The following is a 27,213-nucleotide window of genomic DNA, read 5'->3' as shown; positions in this document are numbered from 1 at the left end:
TATACTTTGGTCAGTTTTTTTATGCGGCGGCAGTTTCTAAAGTGCCGTAAGTCACTGGCGACTCCAGAAATTTGTACTTACGCTGATTTCTGGACATTGCTAGTTTGTCCAAATTACGGCATTTTAGCAACTGCCAGCGCCATATATGTGATAGGTCGCTGTGCGAGGTGAAACTACAGGCAGCGCAGGTTTCCACGCTTGCGCCGAAACCTGCACCGTAATATCGGATCACGCCCCTAGTGTGGTTTCAATATGCCCAATTGTTGAATTATCTCAACTCACATAAGGAAAAAAAAAAAAGAAATACAATTCTACACAACTTACTAACTTTAAAAAGCTTTGTTGAATTCCCCACTCTGCCATGTCCTCTCCCTTACTTACAGTATAATCCAACAGACAAATTACTCCCTTAAATAGCCATATAAATATATAAGCAATCTATGAAATCCTCTCAGCTCAAATTTTAGAAATTAACTATACAATTCTTTTTTGTTCATATTATACCCCTGTACAAAAAGATACATAAATGCGGAAGATGTGAGGTAGATATAAGCAGTATTACTCATATGGTGGTTATGTGATAGTATTAAATCTCTGTGGTCTGCGTCCTTCACAGATAGTCATACTATTTTCCAGCTTGTTGTTACCCCCTTATTTTTGACAGTGGATGAGTATTGGTATATTTTGAAGAAAAATTTATATTCTAAATATGTGGCTAAACAGTTCCTTAAAAGACAGTAGTAACTCATAAATGAATGTAGTTCAAATTTTCAGCATTTCCAAGAACCAAAGGTGTCCACAAAACTGCCAAATTGCCAAGAATTAAATTCATGAAATTCAAACTATAGGATATAACACAATGAACAGCCCTCACACAATTAAAGGGACTGACTACACCAGAATGTTTATTGTTTAAAAAGATAGATAATCCCTTTATTACCCATTCCCCAGTTTTGCATAACCAACACTGCTATAATAATATACTTTTTATCTCTGTGATTACCTTGTATCTAAGCCTCTACAGACTGCCCCCTTATCTCAGTGCTTTTGACAAACATGCAGTTTAACCAATCAGTGCAGACTCCCAAATAACTCCACAGGAGTGAGCACAATGTTATCTTTAACTAGTACTGTCTAACTGTGAAAAACTTTCAAAATGATCTTAACTAAGAGGCAGTTTTCAACGGTTTAGAGATCATTTTTAGCCTACCTAGGTTTAGCTTTTAAAAATACCACCAAGGGAACAAAGCAAATTTGATGATAAAAGCAATTTGGAAAGTTGTTTAAAATTGCATGCCCTATCTGAATCATGAAAGTTTAATTTTGACTAGACTGTCCCTTTAAACTACAGTATGTCAGAAAATGTAAAAACTTTTTAATAATATCTACTTACTAATAGTTTTTAATAGTTAAGGATATATATTTACAAGTATACATATTGATTGGTTCTGGATTTTTAAATGTACTTTAATGTTGTAGGTGATGTAGTTTGTATTAAACTTTTGTACACTGATAGCTGAAAGAAAATACAATCCTTCATTAATTTGGTTTTATTTTACATTTAAGGACAGCAGAATGCTTGTTTTGTATTGGTAGAGGTATTTGCAGCAGAAATAATAAGGTTCTTATGCACTTTATGGATCAGTATTTGGGTCTCATCTTGAGTATTGTTTGCAGTACTGGAGGCCATACCTCCAGGAGGATATAAACAAATTGGAAACTGTGCAAAGGAGGGCTACTAAAATGGAACATGGTCTAAAAATTAAAACTTATTTATTAAAATACCATATTATTATTATGCAGGCACCCTAAAACCTATTTCATCCATGACTCCATTTCACAGTGTGAAAATTATTGTCGATAGTGTGATCTAAAGAAGACACTGAAGACGGTGTGTCATTCTGTCTCAGTATGACTTCACTAGACACTTGAAAGCATTCAAACAAGAACTACTAAAATGGTACATGGTCAAGAAATACTTTGTATCCTTAATACATATAGCTCAGAATAGAAATGAGAGATGATACAGCTGCATCGCCTCACCAGCAGCACCACCCCCCTTAAATTGTAGCTGGTTATCCCCAGCTATTGCAACTCACAGGGAAATCTCCTGGTGTCCTTCATTATTTTTGTTTGCGTTACTTTAGTTAGGCCAATAAAATAAACCCTAATATGTAGCCAATGGATAGCTTTCAATTTTCTTAATATTTTGATTACTCAGTTGTGTCTTTGATTTAAATTGGCTTCATTGTTCCAGTGTTTGAGTAGTTTTATTTTTGCTTATTCTATGTTCAGTATTGTATAATATTTTTGAATACTCCATTTAAATAGAACAACGTACAGTAAGGGATCCATGTAGAAAGCAGTGAGAGCTGCTCCAGAGCCCTTGCGGGGAAGGTTCGCACATGCAAGCCTTCTTCCCGCAATGTAAGAAGCTAATGACTGCTGCTTTTTACAATCTTCACCATCTCAGAGGTAGCAAAAAGAAATCACAGAGAGCTGGCTTGCTCTCAGTGATGGATAGTCCCTTCACTTGCGTGATTAGTTGCACAATGATACATATGGGCCAGTGGATGAATAGACCCATTGCCCATATGCAGCAAAAGCTGTCTGCTCGCCTTTTAATGCATGAGGCCCTATAAATGGATTCTCCAAATCAATTATATGACAAATCCAAAGTAGCTTTCTATGTGATTCTAAATATTTGATTTTATGTTTTTCTTTTATATATAGAAATGCGAGGGGAAAAAAATTAAACTGATTTTTAAACAATCACTGTTTAAAGGTATACAATCTTAGTTACTACATAACATCCTATGATGTAAATTATGAGCGTTGATCTCTATGCAGGATAGTTTTCTTTTTTTCTAGTTGATGACTAGGGACCCAATTAACTAAAGGTCTCTGGTCTGATGAGTATATCTGAGAAGTCTTGTTAGTGCAATGAGGCCCCTCAAAGAATTTTAGAATGGCAAATTTAAGCTTGAGAGCTGTTTATCTTGTTATGCAAGGTTTGGGATGTAGGAAGAGACACTCACAATAAATTTAATACTCTGAAAAAGCAAACAAAAGTTATGCTTAATTTCTCTCCATGCCAGAGTTTTTGATCATCGGGCCCTAGATGTTTTACAAGTAATTTGATAATAAAGATAGAAAATTGACTACATTTTATCTTATAGCATACTACAAAATTATCCTTTTAACCCAGTTATAAAAATATTCACTTGCAATTTTAGAAAAATGTTCAGAAAAAAGTTCTAAATAATACCTGTAATTTTAACATTTTTATTAAGACCATATGAATTGTTGCCTCTTCTATTCAGAAATTTTACTAGCTGTAGGAAAGTTCCTTTGAAACATTTTGAATCTTTGTTATGTATATTTTAGTCTGCACTGGCTGTGACCTGAAAATCCTATTACTATGTTTTTGTGTGTTCTAATAAGCATATTTTAAAGTGATGTTTTGTACGTCCTATATATTGTAGATTGTATCAACACTATATGAAATATAGTTTGTAAGTGAAATAACCTATTAATGATGGAAGCCATACATGATAAAGTGTCTGTCATTAGGCTCTTAAGGACGGGAACCTTACCCCGAATGTTGGTTGCTTCCTTTTCTCTAATAGCCCGGGTCTCGACTACAGCAGCGACACTGCATTTTTTTCTGAGACAGCACAGAAATAGTTTAATGGAGGCACACTGAGATCAGAATGCATCTCATGATGTTGCTAGATGCCTGCATGTGTGGCTATCCAGCAAAAGTGCAGTCTGCATGAGAAGCTATCCAGCAACATGTTTCACTGTTACTGTGTATAAAATCACTGTGAAAGCCAGTAACAATGATTGCACGCTTAAAATGAAGTCTAGATACTGGCATTCTGCAATGTATGTTGGTATCAGGCCCAGTAATCTATCACTGAATGCCTTAAGAGTGAGGCAGTCCAGTGATGACATAAAAGTGCCACTGTGGTCACATCATCACTGTGACAGTCAGTCACACTCACTGATCACGTCATAAAAGAAAAGCCAATGTTTGTGAACAATGGCTTGCCTTGACTCCTCCTCCTCTTCTCTTCCTGTCAGCACCTATGTAAAAACAAAAAGTTAAAATGTCTTTTATTAAAGTGTATTTTTTTTAAAATGTATTTTAATCAAAGTGTACTTTTTATAACTTTATTTTAATAAAATGTTTCTGTTTCCCTTAGTTTTAGTTTCTGCTTTTAGTGGGAAAAAAAGGATACATTAAAAGTGTCAGAATTCCTCTAGATAACTACACTGGGGTTTCTAGCTATATGTGTGTGTCCTTAAGGGGTTAAGGGTGCAAGCATTTTTCATTGGAGATAGAAACTACAATTTTTGTAGGTTAATTTTTGTTATATACAAGAAAACAGCCTAATCAGTAAAAAAACAAAAACAAAAAAAAACGTTACTCTTATCTTGTGACCAGTATGGTTTTTCCCTCCCGTTACCCTAGATTAGGCAAGTATTTTTTTTTAATTATAATTTCTCCTAAATGAAACTTTTAGTATTCCTTAACTTATTTATGAAAACAATTTATCTTGTTAAATGGGCCATTGTTTTTTTAAGATTTTCTTTATTTTTTTTTAATTGCGCTGATATTACAAGTTGAGCGCAATCGCGATTTACGCTTCAATCCTTCAATCCGCGATCTCAGAGCTGTGGTTAACTGCTTTGAGAAACAAAAAGTTGCACAAAACACTTCAAAAATATGCTACAAAGTACAGTTACAATCATAATGACACCATATAATAAAAAATTTTTTATAAAAATATTGCATGAAAAAGTTACAGTTTTTAAAAAAAAGGCGGGCAATGGGCATTAACATTGAGACACATACAGATACATTGCTAAAGATGTATTTGTATCTATCTATCTATATTTATATATTATATATATATATATATATATAAATATATAAATTTCTGTATATGTGTACATATATATTAATGTACACTATTTATATGTTTATATATGTATTTATAGTCATATATACACATATAAACACATAAATATATATGTGCACATATATAAACATATATACAGTATAAGTGCATTAGAGGCCTTGGCCATGGAGTAGATGAAAACATGAAAAAAAGTATTTATGGAATATTCATTTTTAATAAATATTTTATCTATGTATTTACTGTAAATATTTTCTATTTGCTAATGTGAACATACGCTATGTTGTTTTTGCAAAGGGTGTTTTATTCAACTCCTTTTCTAAACTCCATTGACTACTATGGGGAATGCAAATAGGCTTATGTTGTCAGGTGTTTTTTTTTTTTACTTTTTTGTCTCCATTGATTTCTATGGGGGAATACGTGCATGCGCACATGATAATTTGTTAGGATTTTCGGGTTAACGCTTGCAAAAATACGGGTTTTTTTAAACTTGAAATACAAGCACAACCCGACTAGCGCAATAAGATTAAATCTAGTGAAGTTTTACCACGCCAATTGTAAGCTAGCCCTAAATGTAGCACTTAGTTCAATTTTATATTTGTGCTTCTATTTCTGTGTATTATGTTTAAATGATAATGTTCTATCTGTTTGTTTTTGTATTTTTACTTTGCTTAGGTATTTATACATTGTAGTTGTCTTTTCTCCCTGAATTTCCTTTTCAAAATATCTGCTTCTCTTTCAAGATTTTCATATTTAGAACAATTGCATCTTATTCTTTGAATCTTTCCATACAGTATGGTTTTAATCAATGAGTGATAATGTCCCTAATGCCTTGTAGATAGCCATTACTAAGTATTTGTTTTCTGTATATTTAGTTTTTTTGTTGTGGACATACTCCAAGATATTAATGTTTTTATTTTTCAATTTAAATTTTGTTATAGTGACAAACATCAATGACCCTTTAATTAAAGCGATTGAACTGCTGAATACAGCACATGAATTGAAAGAGGTACCGGAAAGATCAGCATCTTTAATTATCCTTCTCACTGATGGTCAGGCTACTGAAGGTAAGTGAAATTACTATATACTCTGCTGCCATTTTTCCTGTATACTCATTATGGACCGTTATCACGTGTTCTGGACACCTATCTCAGAATACTCTGAGAATGCATTTTCAACCGCATTGGAAACTCTCTCTGTATATAATGGATGCACATCCACTGAAACAGGAAACAAACCCCAGGGAAGACTGTATACAACCCTAAAAAGGTTCTTTAAGTACATAAATAGCAAAAAATCGAAGAAGTACAATATAGGTACATTAAAATTCATGGAGGGTAGCATGATTAACAGTGACAGGGAGAAGGCTGAGGTACTAAACCAGTTCTTTTCTTCAGTATACACAAGAGAGGAACCAATGGAGGATACTTTGGAACAAACTAGAACATGCCAGCCCATACCATTAACAGGGCTATGTCTAGAGGATATCAGGAAAAAACTGGATAATATTAAGGTAAATACAATTTCAGGCCCAGATGGAATACACCCAAGGGTATTACAGGAACTTAGCACTGTTATAGACAAACGTCTACTCTTAATTTTTCAAGACTCATTATCCTCAGGCATAGTACCCTAGGATTGGCATAAAGCTTATGTGGTGCCACACTTCAAAAAGGGAAGCAGGGATGATCCAGGAAGCTATAGACCAGTTAGTCTGACATCAACGGTAGGGGAGATATTTGAAGGGATTATAAGGGATTATATTGATGAGCCTATTCGTGTAAACAAGATTATGAGTAGACATGTGCGATTCGTTTCGGATCGATTTGGAAATTCGGAAAATTCGGACAATTCAGAGATTCGGATCGATTCGAATTTCTGAATTAAAATACTGCCGAATCTACTGAATAAATCCGAATCGAATTGAATACATCCGAATCGATTTGAATACATCCGAATCGATTCGAATGTATTCGGTAGATTCGGAGGGCCGTGTATTACACTAGTATTGTACAGTATATTAGGTTTTATCACTTTGCTATGGGTTAAACCTAATATACAATACATAATACAAGTGTAATACACAGCACATCCCACCTAACACTTACCGAAATTCCGATTTTCAGAATCGATTCGAACCGAATCGAACCGAACAGAATTCTTTCCGAATCCGAAAGAATCCGAATGAATCCGAAACGAATTCATTTGAATTTTTCCGAATTCGAATAGATCCGAACCGAAATTCGAATCGATCCGAACCAAAACAAATTTTTCGAAGCTGCACAAGTCTAATTATGAATTCAAATCAGCATGGTTTTATGAGAAATAGATCATGTCAAACTAATCTAATTAGATTATATGAGGAAGTATGTAAAAATATAGATAAAGGGGAATCAGTTGATGTGATACTTAGATTTTGCAAAGGCGTTTGATACAGTGCCACATGAGAGATTAATGCACCAAATTAAGGGACTGGGAATATCTGAAAATGTTAGCTCATGGATAAATAACTGGATAAAAGATAGGGAGCAATGAGTAGTAGTGAATGGATCATACTCAGATTGGACAACGGTAATCAGTGAAGTCCCCAGGGATCAGTACTGGACCATGTTCTTTTTAATATATTTATTAATTACTTGGAGCAAGGATTAAATAGTAACATCTCTATTTTTGCAGATGATACTAAGTTAGGTACGGTCATTAGGTCAGAGCAGGATGAACTTTCGTTACAAAGGGATCTGCAAAAATTAGAAGTATGAGCAGGTAAATGGAAAATGAGATTTAATACGGGAAAATGCAAGGTTCTACATTTTGGAAGTAAAAATAAGCAGGCAATGTATTATTTAAATGGGACAAGAATTAGCTAAACAGAGAAGGAAAGGGATGTGGGAGTAGTAATAGATAACAAGCTAAAGATGGGTATAGAAAGCAGGGCAGTGGCTTTAAAGGCTAATAAGATACTAGCATATATTAAAAGAGGCATTGATTCAAGGGAGGAAAGTATAATTCTGTCACTATATTAATCCCTGGTAAGACTTCACCTTGAATATGGAGTGCAGTTCTGGGGACCGATCGCAAAAAAATTATTTTAGAACTAGAAAAATTTCAGAGAAGGGCCACAAAGCTAATAAGGGGAATGGACAATTTAAGCTATGATGAGAGGCTAGCCAAACTGAGTCTGTTTTCTCTAGAAAAAAGGTGCTTGAGAGGTGACATGATTACTTTATATAAATATTTTCAAGACCCATATTCCAAGCAAATTGTTTGTGACAAGAGGAATTTAATGTTTAAGGAAAGGAGATTTAATCTCCTGCAACAGAAACGTGTTTTCACTGTAAGAGCAATAACATTGTGGAACTCATTACCAAAGGAGGCAGTGAATGCCAATACCCTAGACACAATTAAAAGTAATTTGTATACATTTCTGGCTAGAAACAAAATTCATGGATATGATTGCTTGTATTAAATGGGTCACCTTTTAGTGGGATTAATTTAAGCTCAACTGGAGCTTTTTGTAAGTATATTAGATTTGTATAGGTTGAACTCGATGGACTATGGTCTTTTTTAACCTCATCTACTATGTTACTATGGTACTATGTAAAACCCACTAGGTTACAATCATAAATATACACAATAATGTTTAAGATACTAGCCTGCACTTAAACACATAAAAACTAACAAGTTAGTGATACCTAGTTTCTGTTGCTGCCTTTTATTTTTTCTATAATTGGGAAATGCACCCAGGGTATTCTGACATTGCTTCACAAGGCATAGGATGTACACTAAGAGTACAGTGCATTACTGTGTTCTGTATGAGTTTTATTGGCTAATCCGCATCTACCTACCCATGGGCAGTGCTGCGGAATCTGTTGGTGATTTATAAAAAAAGAATAATAATCTACCTAGAGAATCCTCAAATGAACAGTTAGCTACCAATAAAAAAGCCAGCACTAGAGGGGTCTTGGTGATGTGCTTGGGATGTCAGCTCAAGGACAATAGCTATAATTAATACTCAGTTTCATTTTTTGTATGTGAGTTTCAGCTAGTTTATGCTGTTACACATATATTTGAAAGGCTAAGAAGATTTGTAATGTCCTTTACATAATGATCTGTAAATATTTCAAAGTAATTATGTGAATTACACAATTAAAAACATGTTGAACTGATTTGACATGTTTTTTTATAATTGATCTAACTCATCTTTAACAGTAAATTTGTATTATGATTCTAGAAATACCAACTGTTTAAAGGAATATGAAACACAATTTTTTTCTTTCATGATTCGGACAGAGAGGCCCATTTATCAAGCTCTGAATGGAGCTTGAGGGCCCATGTTTCTGGCGAGTCTTCAGACTCGCCATAAACGCAAGTTATGGAGCAGCGGTCTAAAGACCACTGCTCCAAAACCTGTCCGTCTGCTCTGATGAGGCGGACAGAAATTGCCACAATTCAACTCGATTGAGTACGATCGGGTTGATTGAAACCCCCCTACTGGCGGCCGATTGGCTGCAAATCTGCAGGGGGCGGTGTTGCACCATCAGGTCACAAAAGCTGCTGGTGCAATGCTGAATATGGAGAGTGTATTGCTCTCCGCAGTCAGCGAGGTCTGTGAGACCTGATCCATACTGTCGGATCAGGTCCGACAGACCTTTGATAAATAGGCCTCAGAGCATGCAATTTTAAGCAACTTAAAGGGACACTGAACCCAAAAAATTTATTTTGTGATTCAGTTAGAGCATGCAATTTTAAGCAACTTTCTAAATACTCCTATTATCAAATTTTCTTCATTCTCTTGGTATGTTTATTTGAAAAGCAAGAATGTAAGTTTAGATGCCGACCCATTTTTGGTGAACAACCTGGGTTGTCCTTGCTGATTGGACAGCACCTTTAAACAAGTGCTGTCCATAGTCTGAACCAAATATTTGCTGGCTCATTAGCTGAGATGCATTCTTTTCAAATAAAGATAGCAAGAGAACGAAGAAAAATTGATAATAGACGTAAATTAGAAAGTTGCTTAAAATCACATGATCTATCTGAATCACGAAAGAAAGAAATTGGGTTCAGTGTCCTTTTAACAAAATTTACTCCTATTATACATTTTTCTTTTTTTTTCTTGGTATTTTTATAGGAACCTTCTGCATTATTCTGATGATTACCCCAAAGAGTAGCTGGGATCTATGTGTGACATCTATTTGGGTCTTTTGGGAGTCAACCACATTAACATTGTTAAATTTTATCTTAGGACCTTTTATCCACTGTTGATTCTGACATTTTTTCCTGCTAAGCACCACCTATTTAGTTTTAGAGTGATATACTTTGGTGTATGTCCTTTTACTATAGTGTGTTTTTTAAAAAGTTTTAAGCACCTTTCTAATTAAATCCAATTACAATAATTAACCCCTAATCTGCCGACCGGACCTCACCGCTACTATAATAAATGTATTAACCCCTAAAGCTAACTCTAACCCGAACCCTAACACCCCCCTAAATTAAATATAATTTAAATCTAACTAAATAAATTAACTCTTATTAAATAAATTACTCATATTTAAAGCTAAATACTTACCTGTAAAATAAACCCTAATATAGCTACAATATAAATAATAATTATATTGTAGCTATTTTAGGATTAATATTTATTTTACAGGCAACTTTGTATTTATTTTAATCAGGTACAATAGCTATTAAATAGTTAATAACTATTTAATAGCTACCTAGTTAAAATAATTACAAAATTACCTGTAAAATAAATCCTAACCTAAGTTACAATTAAACCTAACACTACACTATCAATAAATTAATTAAATAAAATACCTACAATTATCTACAATTAAACCTAACACTACACTATCAATAAATTAATTACATAAAATACCTACAAATAAATACAATTAAATAAACTAACTAAAGTACAAAAAATCAAAAAAGCTAAGTTACAAAAAATAAAAAAATAATTTACAAACTAAGGCCTAGATTTGGAGTTTGGCGGTAGCCGTGAAAACCAGCGTTAGAGGCTCCTAACGCTGGTTTTAGGCTACCTCCGGTATTTGGAGTCATTCAAAAAAGGGTCTAACGCTCACTTTTCAGCCGCGACTTTTCCATACCGCAGATCCCCTTACGTCAATTGCGTATCCTATCTTTTCAATGGGATCTTTCTAACTCCGGTATTTAGAGTCGTGGCTGAAGTGAGCGTTAGAAATCTAAGGACAAAACTCCAGCCGCAGAAAAAAGCCAGGAGTTAAGAGCTTTCTGGGCTAACGCCGGTTCATAAAAATCTTAACTACTGTGCTCTAAAGTACACTAACACCCATAAACTACCTATGTACCCCTAAACCGAGGTCCCCCCACATCGCCGCCACTCGATTAAATTTTTTTAACCCCTAATCTGCCGACCGCCACCTACGTTATACTTATGTACCCCTAATCTGCTGCCCCTAACACTGCCGACCCCTGTATTATATTTATTAACCCCTAACCTGCCCCCCACAACATCGCCGCCAGCTACCTACAATAATTAACCCCTAATCTGCCGACCGCAAAGCACCGCTACTTACGTTATCCTTATGTACCCCTAATCTGCTGCCCCTAACACCGCCGACCCCTATATTATATTTATTAACCCCTAACCTGCCCCCCACAACGTAGCAGCCAGCTACCTACAATAATTAACCCCTAATCTTCTGACCGCAAAGAGCCGCCACCTACATTATAGCTATGTACCCCTAATCTGCTGCCCCTAACACCGCCGACCCCTATATTATATTTATTAACCCCTAATCTGCCCCCCTCAACGTCCCCTCCACCTGCCTACACTTATTAACCCCTAATCTGCCGAGCGGACCGCACCGCTATTATAATAAAGTTATTAACCCCTAATCCGCCTCACTAACCCTATAATAAATAGTATTAACCCCTAATCTGCCCTCCCTAACATCGCAGACACCTGACTTCAATTATTAACCCCTAATCTGCCGACTGGAGCTCACCGCTATTCTAATAAATGTATTAACCCCTAAAGCTAAGTCTAACCCTAACACTAACACCCCCCTAAATTAAATATAATTTTAATCTAACGAAATAAATTAACTCTTATTAAATAAATTATTCCAATTTAAAGCTAAATACTTACCTGTAAAATAAATCCTAATATAGCTACAATATAAATTATATTTATATTATAGCTATTTTAGGATTAATATTTATTTTACAGGTAACTTTGTATTTATTTTAACCAGGTACAATAGCTATTAAATAGTTAAGAACTATTTAATAGCTACCTAGTTAAAATTATTACAAATTTACCTGTAAAATAAATCCTAACCTAAGTTACAATTAAACCTAACACTACACTATCAATAAATTAATTAAATAAAATACCTATAATTATCTACAATTAAACCTAACACTACACTATCAATAAATAAATTAAATACAATTCCTACAAATAAATACAATGAAATAAACTAGCTAAAGTACAAAAAATAAAAAAGAACTAAGTTACAAAAAATAAAAAAATATTTACAAACATTAGAAAAATATTACAACAATTTTAAACTAATTACACCTACTCTAAGCCCCCTAATAAAATAACAAAGCCCCCCAAAATAAAAAAAATGCCCTACCCTATTCTAAATTACTAAAGTTCAAAGCTCTTTTACCTTACCAGCCCTGAACAGGGCCCTTTGCGGGGCATGCCCCAAGAAGTTCAGCTCTTTTTCCTGTAAAAAAAAACATACAATACCCCCCCCCCAATATTACAACCCACCACCCACATACCCCTAATCTAACCCAAACCCCCCTTAAATAAACCTAACACTAAGCCCCTGAAGATCTCCCTACCTTGAGTTGTCTTCACCCAGCCGAGCCAAATTCTTCATCCAAGCGGAGCAAGAAGAGGTCCTCCATCCGGTAGAAGTCTTCATCCAAGCGGGGCAGAAGAGGTCTTCCATCCGATTGAAGTCTTCATCCAAGCGGCATCCATCCAGAGCGGAGCGGCAGCATCCTGAAGACCTCCAACGCGGAACATCCATCCTGGCCGATGACTGAACGACGAATGACGGTTCCTTTAAATGACGTCATCCAAGATGGCGTCCCTCGAATTCCGATTGGCTGATAGAATTCTATCAGCCAATCGGAATTAAGGTAGGAATATTCTGATTGGCTGATGGAATCAGCCAATCAGAATCAAGTTCAATCCGATTGGCTGATCCAATCAGCCAATCAGATTGAGCTCGCATTCTATTGGCTGTTCCGATCAGCCAATAGAATGCAAACTCAATCTGATTGGCTGATCGGATCAGCCAATCGGATTGAACCTGATTCTGATTGGCTGACTCCATCAGCCAATCAGAATATTCCTACCTTAATTCCGATTGGCTGATAGAATCCTATCAGCCAATCGGAATTCGAGGGACACCATCTTAGATGACGTCATTTAAAGGAACCGTCATTCGTCGTTCAGTCGTCGGCCAGGATGGATGTTCCGCGTTGGAGGTCTTCAGGATGCTGCCGCTCCGCTGCGGATGGATGCCGCTTGGATGAAGACTTCATTCGGATGGAAGACCTCTTCTGCCCCGCTTGGATGAAGACTTCTACCGGATGGAGGACCTCTTCTTGCTCCGCTTGGATGAAGAATTTGGCTCGGCTGGGTGAAGACGACTCAAGGTAGGAAGATCTTCAGGGGCTTAGTGTTAGGTTTATTTAAGGGGGGTTTGGGTTAGATTAGGGATATGTGTGTGGTGGGTTGTAATGTTGGGGGGGGGGTATTGTATGTTTTTTTTTACAGGCAAAAGAGCTGAACTTCTTGGGGCATGCCCCGCAAAGGGCCTGTTCAGGGCTGGTAAGGTAAAAGAGCTTTGAACTTTAGTAATTTAGAATAGGGTAGGGCATTTTTTTATTTTGGGGGGCTTTGTTATTTTATTAGGGGGCGGGGTTAATACATTTATTAGAATAGCGGTGAGCTCTAGTCGGCAGATTAGGGGTTAATGTTTGAAGTTAGGTGTCGGCGATGTTAGGGAGGGAAGATTAGGGGTTAATACTATTTATTATAGGGTTAGTGAGGCGGATTAGGGGTTAATAACTTTATTATTATAGCGGTGCGGTCCGGTCGGCAGATTAGGGGTTAATAAGTGTAGGCAGGTGGAGGCGACGTTGTGGGGGGCAGATTAGGGGTTAATAAATATAATATAGGGGTCGGCGGTGTTAGGGGCAGCAGATTAGGGGTACATAGGGATAATGTAAGTAGCGGCGGTTTACGGAGCGGCAGATTAGGGGTTAATAATAATATGCAGGGGTCAGCGATAGCGGGGGGCGGCAGAATAGGGGTTAATAAGTGTAAGGTTAGGGGTGTTTAGACTCGGGGTACATGTTAGAGTGTTAGGTGCAGACGTAGGAAGTGTTTCCCCATAGCAAACAATGGGGCTGCGTTAGGAGCTGAACGCGTTTTTTTTGCAGGTGTTTTTCAGCTCAAACAGCCCCATTGTTTTCTATGGGGGAATCGTGCACAAGCACGTTTTTGAAGCTGGCCGCGTCCGTAAACAACTCTGGTATCGAGAGTTGCAGTGGCGGTAAATATGCTCTACGCTCCTTTTTTGGAGCCTAATGCAGCCATTCTGTGGACTCTCAATACCAGAGTTATTTTAAAGGTGCGGCCAGAAAAAAGCACGCGTAGCTAACGCACCCCTTTGGCCGCAGAACTCTAAATCTAGGCGATAATAAAGATATTACAACAATTTTAAACTAATTACACCTACTCTAAGCCCCCTAATAAAATAACAAGCCCCCAAAAATAAAAAAATGCCCTACCCTATTCTAAAATTAAAATTGAAAAGCTCTTTTACCTTACCAGCCCTTAAAAGGGCCTTTTGCGGGGCATGCCCCAAAGAAATCAGCTCTTTTGCCTGTAAAAAAACCCCACAATACCTCCCCCCAACATTTACAACCCACCACCCACATACCACTAATCTAACCCAAACCCCCCTTAAATAAACCTAACACTAAGCCCCTGAAGATCTTCCTACCTTGTCTTCACCACGCCGGGTATAACCGATCGGTCCTCCAGAGGGTCCCGAAGTCTTCATCCTATCCGGCAAGAAGAAGTCCAGAAGAGGTTCCAAAGTCTTCATCCTATCCGGGCAGATGAGGAGATCCGGACCGGCAAACATCTTCATCCAAGCGGCATCTTCTATCTTCATCCATCCGACGACGAGCGGCTCCATCTTCAAGACCTCCGGCGCGGATCCATCCTCTTCTTCCGACGTCCTAACACAGAATGAAGGCTCCTTTAAGGGACGTCATCCAAGATGGCGTCCCTCGAATTCCGATTGGCTGATAGGATTCTATCAGCCAATCGGAATTAAGGTAGGAAAAATCTGATTGGCTGATGGAATCAGCCAATCAGATTCAAGTTCAATCTGATTGGCTGATCCAATCAGCCAATCAGATTGAGCTCGCATTCTATTGGCTGATCGGAACAGCCAATAGAATGCAAGCTCAATCTGATTGGCTGATTGGATCAGCCAATCGGATTGAACTTGAATCTGATTGGCTGATTCCATCAGCCAATCAGATTTTTCCTACCCTAATTCCGATTGGCTGATAGAATCCTATCAGCCAATCGGAATTCGAGGGACGCCATCTTGGATGACGTCCCTAAAAGGAACCGTCATTCGTCATGCCGCTTGATAGAAGACTTCAGCCCGATGATGGACCTCTTCAGCGCCCACTTGGATCAAAACTTCAGCCCGATGATGGACCTCTTCAGCGCCCTCTTGGATCAAGACTTCAGCCCGATGATGGACCTCTTCAGCCCCCGCTTGGGCTTGGATGAAGATTTCGGAGCCTCCTCTGGATGGATCGGTGATACCCGGCGTGGTGAAGATAAGGTAGGATGATCTTCAGGGGCTGGTAAGGTAAAATAGCTTTTCTATTTTTATTTTAGAATAGGGTAGGGCATTTATTTATTTTGGGGGGCTTTGTTATTTTATTAGGGGGCTTAGAGTAGGTGTAATTAGCTTAAAATTGTTGTAATATTTTTCTAATGTTTGTAAATTATTTTTTTATTTTTTGTACCTTAGTTCTTTTTTTCTTTTTTGTACTTTAGTTAGTTTATTTAATTGTATTTATTTGTAGGTATTTTATGTAATTAATTTATTGATAGTGTAGTGTTAGGTTTAATTGTAGATAATAGTAGGTATTTTATTTAATTAATTTAATGATAGTGTAGTGTTAGGTTTAATTGTAACTTAGGTTAGGATTTATTTTACAGGTAATTTTGTAATTATTTTAACTAGGTAGCTATTAAATAGTTATTAACTATTTAATAGCTATTGTACCTGGTTAAAATAAATACAAAGTTACTTGTAAAATAAATATTAATCCTAAAATAGCTACAATATAATTATAATTTATATTGTAGCTATATTAGGGTTTATTTTACAGGTAAGTATTTAGCTTTAAATAGGAATAATTTACTTAATAAGAGTTAATTTATTTTGTTAGATAAAAATTATATTTAACTTAGGGGGTGTTAGTGTTAGGGTTAGACTTAGCTTTAGGGGTTAATAAATTTATTAGAGTAGCGGTGAGGTCCGGGGTCCGGTCGGCAGATTAGGGGTTAATACTTGAAGTTAGGTGTCGGTGATGTTAGGGAGGGCAGATTAGGGGTTAATACTATTTATTATAGGGTTATTGAGGCAGGAGTGAGGCGGATTAGGGGTTAATAACTTTATTATAGTAGCGGTGAGGTCCGGTCGGCAGATTAGGGGTTAATAATTGTAGGTAGGTGGCGGCGACGTTGTGGGTGGCAGATTAGGGGTTAATAAATATAATATAGGGGTCGGCGGTGTTAGGGGCAGCAGATTAGGGGTACATAGGGATAATGTAGGTTGCGGCGGTGTACGGAGCGGCAGATTAGGGGTTAATAATAATATGCAGGGGTCAGCGATAGCGGGGGCGGCAGATTAGGGGTTAATAAGTGTAAGATTAGGGGTGTTTAGACTCGGGGTTCCTGTTAGGGTGTTAGGTGCAGACATAGGAAGTGTTTCCCCATAGGAAACAATGGGGCTGCGTTAGGAGCTGAACGCTGCTTTTTTCAGCTCAAACTGCCCCATTGTTTCCTATGGGGGAATCGTGCATGAGCGCGTTTTTGAAGCTGGCCGCGTCCGTAAGAGCACCGCTGATATTGAGAGTTGCAGTGCCGGTAAATATGCTATACGCTCCCTTTTTGGAGCCTAACGCAGCCCTTCTGTGAACTCTAAATACCAGCGGTATTTAAAAGGTGCGGGGGGAAAAAAGCACGCATAGCTAACGCACCCCTTTGGCCGCAGAACTCTAAATCTAGCGGTTTGTTAATTGTATTTAATTAATGTAATTTATTTAATTGTAGTGTAATTTTAGGTGTTAGTGTGAGGCAGGTTAGGTTTTATTTTACAGGTAAATTTGTATTTATTTTAACTAGATAGTTAGTAAATAGTTAATAACTATTTACTAACTAGTCTACCTAGTTAAAATAAATACAAACTTACCTATAAAATAAAAATAAAACCTAAGATAGCTACAATGTAACTATTAGTTATATTGTAGCTAGCTTAGCGTTTATTTTATAGGTAAATATTTAGTTTAAAATAGGAATTATTTAGTTAATGATAGCAATTTTTATTTAGATTTATTTTAATTATATTAAAGTTAGGGGTGTTAGGGTTAGATTTAGGGTTAGAGTTTGGATTAGGGGTTAATAACTTTAGTATAGTGGTGGCGGTGATGTTTCGGGTGGCAGATTAGGGGTTAATAATATTAACTAGTGTTTGCGATGCAGGAGTGCAGCGGTTTAGGGGTTAATATGTTTATTATAGTGGCGGCGATGTTCGGAGCGGCAGATTAGGGGTTAATAATTTTATTTTGGTATTTGCGATGCTGGAGGGCCTCGGTTTAGGGGTTAATAGGTAGTTTATGGGTGTTAGTGTACTTTGTAGACCAAAACTCATAACTATTGACTTTCAGTTTACGTTACGGATCTTGTAGTCATAGGCTGTACCGCTCACTTTTTGGCGGGACAGGCAAACTCTTAATACCAGCGCTATGGAATACCCATTGAAAAAGGACTTTTTAAAGGTGCGGTAGTTACGTTGCGTTACGGCCAAAAAAGTGTGCGGTACAGCTATTCTGACAAGACTCGTAATAGCAGCGGTAGTGAAAAAGCAGCGTTATGAGCCATAACGCAAAACTCGTAATCTAGCCGTCTGTCTGCAATGTTTTTATCTGTGTTTTAAAACTATACTATTATAGTATTACTATTGCTTTTATAATTGTTCCTTTTTATTAGTGTATCTTCTTTTTATTGTTATGCGGCCGCATATGTATCTTTTATCTAAATTGTGAATTAAATACATTTTGACCCTTTTGGGAGGATACTTGTATTAACTACCAACGTTGTAACAGATTATGACAGTCAAGATTAGTTATGTAGAACTTTACTCATTATTTAAATTTCACTCTTATATATCACATTATTTGTGCCTTTTCACATTCAAATTTTGAACCCCAAAATCAGTCTTATTACAAGACTTTTGGCTAGATTTAGAGTTTTGTCGGTAAAGACCCGCGTAGCTAACGCCGCTTTTTTTCCCAACGCACCCTTAAAACAATGCTGGTATTTAGAGTTGTCTGAGGGGCTGCGTTAGGCTCCAAAAAGGGTGCATTGAGCCTAATGTACCGCCATTTCAACCCTCAATACCAGCGTTGCTTACGGTAGCGGTAAGCAGCTAAAACGTGCTTGTGCATGATATCCACATAGGAAACAATGGGGCAGTTTGGGCTGAAAAAAAACACCTCCAAAAAAGCAGCGTTCAGCTCCTAACGCAGCCCCATTGTTTCCTATGGGGAAACACTTTCTAAGTCTGCACCTAACACCCTAACATGAACCCAGAGTCTAAACACCCCTAACCTTACACTTATTAAACCCTAATCTGCCGCCCCCGCTATCGCTGACACCTGCATTATATTAACCCCTAATCTGTCGCTCCGTACACCGCCGCAACCTACATTATACCTATGTACCCCTAATCTGCTGCCCCTAACATTGCCGACCCCTATATTATATTTATTAACCCCTAATCTGCCCCCCCAACATCGCCGCTACCTTACCTACACTTATTAACCCCTAATCTGCTGACCGGACCACGCCGCTACTCTAATAAAGTTATTAACCCCTAAACCGCCGCACTCCCGCCTCGCAAACCCTGTAATACATAGTATTAACCCCTAATCTGCCCTCCCTAACATCGCCACCACCTAACTTCAAGTATTAACCCCTAATCTGCCGACCGGACCTTGCCGCTACTATAATAAATGTATTAACCCCTAAAGCTAAGTCTAACACCCCCTAAATTAAATATAATTTTAATCTAATGAAATAAATTAAATATTATTAACTAAAGTATTCCTATTTAAATCTAAATACTTACCTGTAAAATAAACCCTAATATAGCTACAATATAACAAATAATTATATTGTAGCTATTTTTGGATTTATATTTATTTTACAGGCAACTTTGTAATTATTTTAACTAGGTAAAATAGCTATTAAATAGTTATTTACTATTTAATAGCTACCTAGTTAAAATAATTACAAAATTACCTGTAAAATAAATCCTAACCTAAGTAACAATTAAACATAACACTACACTATCAATAAATAAATTAAATCAATTAACTACAAGTACCTACAATTATCTACAATTAAATAACCTAAACTAAATTACAAAAAAAACCACTAAATTACAAAAAATAAAAAAGATTACAAGAATTTTAAGCTAATTACACCTACTCTAAGCCCCCTAATAAAATAACAAAGCCCCCCAAAATAAAAAAATTCCCTACCCTAATCTAAATTAAAAAAGTTAACAGCTCTATTACCAGCACTTAAAAGGGCTTTTTGCGGGGCATGCCCCAAAGAAATCAACTCTTTTGCCTGTAAAAAAAAACACAATACCATCCCCCAACATTACAACCCACCACCCACATACCCCTACTCTAACCCAAACCCCCCTTAAATAAACCTAACACTACCCCCCTGAAGATCTCCCTACCTTGAGTCGTGTTCACCCAGCCGGGCACCGATGGACCAAAAGAGGACATCCGGAGCGGCAGAAGTGTTCATCCTATCCGGGCAGAAGAGGACATCCAGACCGGTAGACATCTTCATCCAAGCGGCATCTTCTAACTTCATCCATCCGGAGCGGAGCCATCTTCTTCCAGCCGATGTGGCTCCATCCTTCTTCCACGACGCCTACTCGCCGAATGAAGGTTCCTTTAAATGACATCATCCAAGATGGCGTCCCTCGAATTCCCAGCCAATCGGAATTAAGGTAGGAAAAATCTGATTGGCTGATTGAATCAGCCAATCAGATTCAAGTTCAATTGGATTGGCTGATCCAATCAGCCAATCAGATTGAGCTTGCATTCTATTGGCTGTTCCGATCAGCCAATAGAATGCAAGCTCAATATGATTGGCTGATTGGATCAGCCAATCCAATTGAACTTGAATCTAATTGGCTGATTCAATCAGCCAATCAGATTTTTCCTACCTTAATTCCGATTGGCTGATAGAATCCTATCAACCAATCGGAATTCGAGGGACGCCATCTTGGATGATGTCAGTTAAAGGAACCTTCATTCGGCGAGTCTGCGTCGTGGAAGAAGGATGGATCTGCGTCGGCTGGAAGAAGATGGTTCCACTCCGCTCCGGATGGATGAAGATAGAAGATTCCGCTTGGATGAAGATGTCTACCGGTCCGGATGTCCTCTTCTGCCTGGATAGGATGAAGACTTCTGCCACTCCGGATGTCCTCTTTTGGTCCATCGGTGCCCGGCTGGGTGAACACGACTCAAGGTAGGGAGATCTTCGGGGGGTAGTGTTAAGTTTATTTAAGGTGGGTTTGGGTTATAGTAGAGGTATGTGGGTGGTGGGTTGTAATGTTGGGGGGTGGTATTGTGTTTTTTTTTACAGGCAAAAGATCTGATTTCTTTGGGGCATGCCCCGCAAAAAAAGCCCTTTTAAGGGCTGGTAATAGAGCTGTTAACTTTTTTAATTTAGATTAGGTTAGGCAATTTTTTTATTTTGGGGGGCTTTGTTATTTTATTAGGGGGCTTAGAGTAGGTGTAATTAGCTTAAAATTCTTGTAATCTTTTTTTATTTTTTGTAATTTAGTGGTTTTATTTTGTAATTTAGTTTAGTTTATTTAATTGTAGGTAATTGCAGGTACTTGTAGTTAATTGATTTAATTTATTTATTGATAGTGTAGTGTTAGGTTTAATTGTAACTTAGGTTAGGAATTATTTTACAGGTAATTTTGTAATTATTTTAACTAGGTAGCTATTAAATAGTAAATAACTATTTAATAACTATTGTACCTAGTTAAAATAAATACAAAGTTGCCTGTAAAATAAATATAAATCCTAAAATAGCTACAATATAATTATTCGTTTAATTTTAGCTATATTAGGGTTTATTTTACAGGTAAGTATTTAGATTTAAATAGGAATACTTTAGTTAATAATATTTAATTTATTTTGTTAGGTTAAAATTATATTTAATTTAGGGGGGTGTTAGGGTTAGACTTAGTTTTAGGGGTTAATACATTTATTATAGTAGCGGCGAGGTCTGGTCGGCAGATTAGGGGTTAATACTTGAAGTTAGGTTTCGGCAATGTTAGGGAGGGCAGATTAGGGGTTAATACTATTTATTATAAGGTTTGCGAGGCGGGAGTGCGGCAGTTTAGGGGTTAATAACTTTATGAGAGTAGCGGCGAGGTCCGGTCGGCAGATTTGGGGTTAATAAGTGTAGGTAAGGTAGCGACGACGTTGGGGGGGCAGATTAGGGGTTAATAAATATAATATAGGGGTCGGCGATGTTAGGGGCAGCAGATCAGGGGTTCATAGGGATAATGTAGGTGGCGGTGGTGTGCGGTCGGCAGATTAGGGGTTAAAAATATTTACTATAGTGGCGGCGATGTGGGGGGGCCTTGGTTTATGGGTACATAAGTAGTTTATGGGTGTTAGTGTACTTTAGAGCACAGTAGTAACCGGCGTTAGCCCATAAAGCTCTTAACTACTGACTTTTTTCTGCGGCTGGAGTCTTGTCAGTAGAGGGTCTACCGCTCACTTCAGCCAAGACTCTAAATACCAGCGTTAGGAAGATCCCATTGAAAAGATAGGATACGCAATTGATGTAAGGTGATCTGCGGTATGGAAAAGTCGTGGCTTGAAAGTTAGCATTAGACCCTTTCCTGCCTGACTCTAAATACCAGCGGCCAGCCAAAACCAGCGTTAGGACCCCTTAACGCTGGTTTTGACGGCTAACGCAGAACTCTAAATCTAGCCGTTTATGTATCACCAGATTTTTTCCACAAATGCAGTGTTTTCACACAAGATATTAGACAGATTTTTTCACTAAACAGATCCCTATTATAAGACTTTTATATACCATATACTTATATCCCTTCCCACCTTTAGCATTTTTTGCGCAATCAATTATTTTGTTTTCACTATTTTTATTTTTGAGAAATTCTTTTTGGGAGATCCTCTTTATTTGATTGGTTGTGTGGTCTTCTGCGCTGATCAAATTTATTATTTTGTTGCTAAAGAAGAGCAAATCAGAGACAGAATAGTCATAGGAATTGTAGATGCTGAGGTCTCACTGAAGGTACAGTTGGAGGCTGAATTAACATTAGATGGGGCTATTAGGATGGCCCTGCCAGGGTTAACTGATGAAAAATCAAAGTGCTGATCTGAAGTCTGAGAGTACTGCGGATGAATTGCAGCAGTTCAGGAGAGCTGCAGGTGAAAGGCACAGTGTGAGCGGTAGTTCAAGGGCAACAGAAAGACCCAGAAGCGGATGGGCGTAGGGTTGTCAGGTGAAATGACCAGATTAAATTTAATTAAACTGCTTCAGGGAGATATAAGCAGGAATGGAACTGGTAGCAAGAGTTTGAAATAAGTAATTTGTTAAGGGCTAGTCTGAAAGGCTCAACAGGTGAGGCATGGATAATGTAACGTTCAGTTAATGTAGAAATTGATTATACAGGTGGCCCTCAGTTTACGCTGGTTCAATTTGTGCCGTTTCAGAATAACAACCTTTTTTTCAGTCATGTGCAGTAATTAAAATAGCCAGTAGGTGGAGCTGTCAGCTTGTTTTGCAGCAAAGTTATGCAACTTAACAGGTCTGAAATTGACCTGTGTACACAGAGCAGACATTAGCTATCGAGCAGCCACTTCCCTATTATCTTCCTGTCCAGCTGCTTGAGGTGAAGTTGCCTAACTGTCTATTAATCACTGCAGATTGAAATGCATAGAATAGGTCCAGACCCAATAGTATCTAACATGTTAACAATACAGAGAACTAATTTCAGAAAACTGCAAGTAAAAAAATGTTTTTGTTCATTAAACTTAGTTCGATGATGGTGCAGTCTGTTGTGTGATTATTTAATTAGGTGCTGTTTAGCAAATGTTTTTGTTCATTAAACTTAGTTTGATGATGATGCAGTCTGTTGTGTAATTATTTTATTAGGTGATGTTTAGCAAATGGTTTTGTTCATTAAGCTTAGTTTGATGATGATGCAGTCTGTTGTGTGATTATTTTATTAGGTGCTGTTAGCAAATGTTTTTGTTCATTAAACATAGTGTGATGATGATACAATCTATATTATTAGGTTTATAATGCTGTTTAGCATTTAAAGTCTTCATTTCAAAGCCTTAAAAATAAAGTATTAGGTGTTACTTATGTCAGTTTTGAGAGGGGCCTTGAACCCCTCACTTCCCATTGACTTACATTATAAATTGGGTTTCAATTTACAACGGTTTCGATTTACAACCATTCCTCCTGGAACCTAACCCCGGCGTAAACTGAGGGCTACCTGTATATATATATATATATATATATATATATATATATATATATATTTATATATATTTATATAGTGCAGCTGTATGTAAATTTTAAAAAAATGTACCAGCCCCCCAAAAAATTATTTTAGATGCAGTATATAGCAGATGTGCACCCCTCTGTGGTTAACGTGTTCCTTTATTGTGCTGACTTTATATACTGTATATATATATACACACACACACACATATATATACATATATATATACATACACACACACACATATATACTGTATATATATAGAGAGAGAGAAATGTTATATATATATATATGTATGTCTGTGTGTGTTACTATATATAACCCCCCCCCTGTTTATCGGTCCGGTATTTTTGTGGCTGACACCTGGCAACTCTAGATGGGCGCAGAAGGCTCGCTGCATGCACTGTAACCATACCCATGATCCGAATGTCATATGATAAAGATGTAGAAAGTGTAACCAAATGGGCCATTTTGAAGTGGCGTGTAAAACTGAATACATTAAGGAGATGCAGGTGGATAGTGACCAGGAGGGTCAAGAAGTGTCGTTTGTATGGTCTGTTGTTGAACAGTCTGGTTCAGACACGAAAATTGGGGGGTTACCCTTACTGTAATGGGAGCCAAGGTTGCCTTCAAGATTGACACGGGAGCAGACATCACTGTTATGTCCCTTGCAACATTCATAAAACTGCCTCAGCAGCCTCAGCAACCTCAGCTGGTGAAGGTTACAACGAAAGTTCATAGTCCTGGTGGCCGCATTGATTGTGCGGGGAAATTTCTTGCCAGCTGCGAGTACAAGCAAAGGAAATTCACCATGTGGGTACATGTGATTAGAAGTCAGTGTGTTAACAACCTATTGGGCAGGAAAGCAGCCTGTGGTTTGGGCCTTGTCGCCAGAGTGAATGAGATTTCGGAAAACATGTTTGGTGAATTGGGCCTACTGAATTGCAACCCAGTCCAATATCACTTAAAAGTGATGCAGTCCCATACAGCATTACCATTCCTCAAAGAATTCTGTTCCCACTTATGCCTCAAGTGGAGAAGGAACTTCTGCGTATGAAGAATATTGGAGTTATTGAAGATGTTATTGAAGCAACTGACTGGTGTGCCCCATTGTGTCTGTTGCGAAGAAAAATGGGAAGGTACGCATCTGCATAGACTTGAAAATGCTTAATGAGGTGGTGAAGAGAGAGAGATATGTGCTGCCGACCCTGGCTGGGGCAAAGTTCTTCTCTACACTGGATGCTTCAAGCAGCTTCTGGCAGATACCTCTAGATCCACAGTGCCGCAGACTGACTACCTTCTTAACACCGGTAGGTCGGTTTTGCTTCTGCAGACTCCCCTTCAGAATAGTCTCTGCTCCTAAATTCTTTCAAAGAGAGATGAGTTTCCTCCTAAGGGATCACGAGGGCCCGGCAGTCATCATTGACGACATCTTAGTGTAAGATGGATCCACATTGAAAGAACATAATCAGCAATTGAGCTGTGTGCTGCAGACCATTAGAGAGTCCAGGCTGAAATTAAATAAAGAGAAATGAAATTTTAGAAAATCTGAGTTATGTTACTTTGGGCATATCATCAATGGAGATGGCATCAAGCCTGACCCTGATAAAATCCTTGCTATTGAACAGATAAAAAGTCCTTCTGATGTACACAAACTGAGACACATATTGAACCTTGTCAATTATTTGGGCAGGTTCCTTCCAGATTTATCAACAGTGCTACACCCTATCACATAGTTGTTGAAGAAAGATGTTGCCTGGGTCTGGGGTCCTTTACAGGAAGAAGTTTTTGTGCAGGTCAAGTCCTTGCTGGGGTCTGCCCCAGTGTTAGGGTTCTACAACCCTTCTAAAAAGACTGTGGTTAGTGCTGATGTGAGCAGTTATGGACTAGGGGTCGCCCTCCTGCAGCTGAATGAGAACAAAGTACAGACCATTTCTTACTGTTACAGTATACTGACGGCTGCTGAGTCAAAGTACGCCCAAATTGAGAAAGAGTGCCTGGCTGCAGTTTGGGCTTGTGAGCTCTTTCACCGTTACCTAGTGGGTTTAGAGAAATTGTGTCTGGAGACTGACCATAAACTGCTAGTCCCTCAAATTAACTCTTATGATATTGACAAAACACCCCTAAGATGCCAGAGACTTCTGATAAGGCTGCTCAGACTCAACGTTCAGGCAGTGCATGAGCCGGGGAAACAACTGGTAGTGGCAGATACATTTTCCAGGCTCCTGCTGGCTGCTGCTTATGAATCTTCAACAAAATCAGATGTGAAAGTATATGTGGATTTAGTTCTGGTATCCAAATCCATTTCGGCAGGAAAGCTAGAGCAAATAAGAAAGGAGACATGTTTAAATACAGACCTTCAAGAAGTTATTAAGTACATAAAAGATGGTTGGCCCAAGAGCCGGGCAGCCTGGATGTCTTTAAGTTCTTACCAGTCAGAAAGGTCGCAGCTCACAGAGCTGGATGGGTTAGTGCTGTTCCAAGACCGTATTGTCATTTCTGTTAGCATGAGGCAGGAGATGTTAAGCAGGATTCATGATGGCAACTTGGGCCTTACAAAGTGCAGAGAAAGGGCAGCTACATCGGTACAGTGGCCTGGGATCAGTTCCGACATTGCAAGCCACATGTTAAAATGTGCCTTTTGCCAGGAACGTCGGCCTACTCAGAGAAGGAAGCCCTTGATTTCTACCTCGCTGCCTGCAGGACCATGGCAGAAAATAGCTGGAGATTTGTGAGAACTGCATGGGAAAAAGTACCTAGTTGTGATTGACTACTATTCCAGGTATTTGGACCCTTGAATAAGATCACCAGTCAAGCCATTATCACTCGTCTCAAGAGCTTGTTCGCCCGGTGGGACATACCAATGGAATTAGTGAGTGATAACAGAATGCAGTTTATTCCATGGAGTTTAGTTCTTTCAGCAGTGAATATGATTTTGTCCATTCTACGTCAAGTTCACATTACCCGCAAGCCAATGTAATGGCTGAACGGGCAGTTCAAACAACAAAGTTAATTTTAAAGCAATCTGAGCCATACCTAGTTCTCTTAGCCTATAGGGCTACTCCCATCCAAGCCACAGGCTTTAGCCCGGCACAGTTGATGCTAGGATGACAGACCCGCACTACACTACCCTCTGTTGGTGTTTTCCAGCCAGCCCGCTCTGTTCCTCGGGACGAGGTCCTTAGGAGGGATGAAGAGGCAAAAAGGGGCTACCGATTCTTCTTCAACAGAAAACACTCTACCTGGATTACGAGTTTTTTTTAAATTTGAGTGTTTTTTTTTAGATTAGGGTTTGGGCTTTGAAAAAGAGCTAGATGCCCTTTTAAGGGCAATGCAAAAGAGCTAAAGGCCCTTTTAAGGGCAATGCC

The 27,213-nt window shown here is 38.1% G+C and overlaps 1 protein-coding gene across 1 annotated transcript in view; it reads left to right on the top strand.

Moving 5' to 3' along the window:
- LOC128660587 (inter-alpha-trypsin inhibitor heavy chain H3) overlaps positions 1-27,213 on the top strand; it is a 180,008-nt gene that overhangs the window by 97,666 nt on the left and 55,129 nt on the right. Inside the window, exon 10 of the mRNA XM_053714517.1 lies at positions 5,867-5,992. Coding sequence (XP_053570492.1) covers positions 5,867-5,992 — 126 coding nt within the window. The remainder of the gene's footprint in view (positions 1-5,866; positions 5,993-27,213) is intronic.

The sequence above is a fragment of the Bombina bombina genome, chromosome 5 (genome assembly GCF_027579735.1).
Source record: "Bombina bombina isolate aBomBom1 chromosome 5, aBomBom1.pri, whole genome shotgun sequence".
Classification (NCBI taxonomy): Eukaryota; Metazoa; Chordata; class Amphibia; order Anura; family Bombinatoridae; genus Bombina; species Bombina bombina.
Note: the sequence above shows the minus strand (reverse complement) of the source record. Positions and strands in the feature narration are given on the sequence as shown.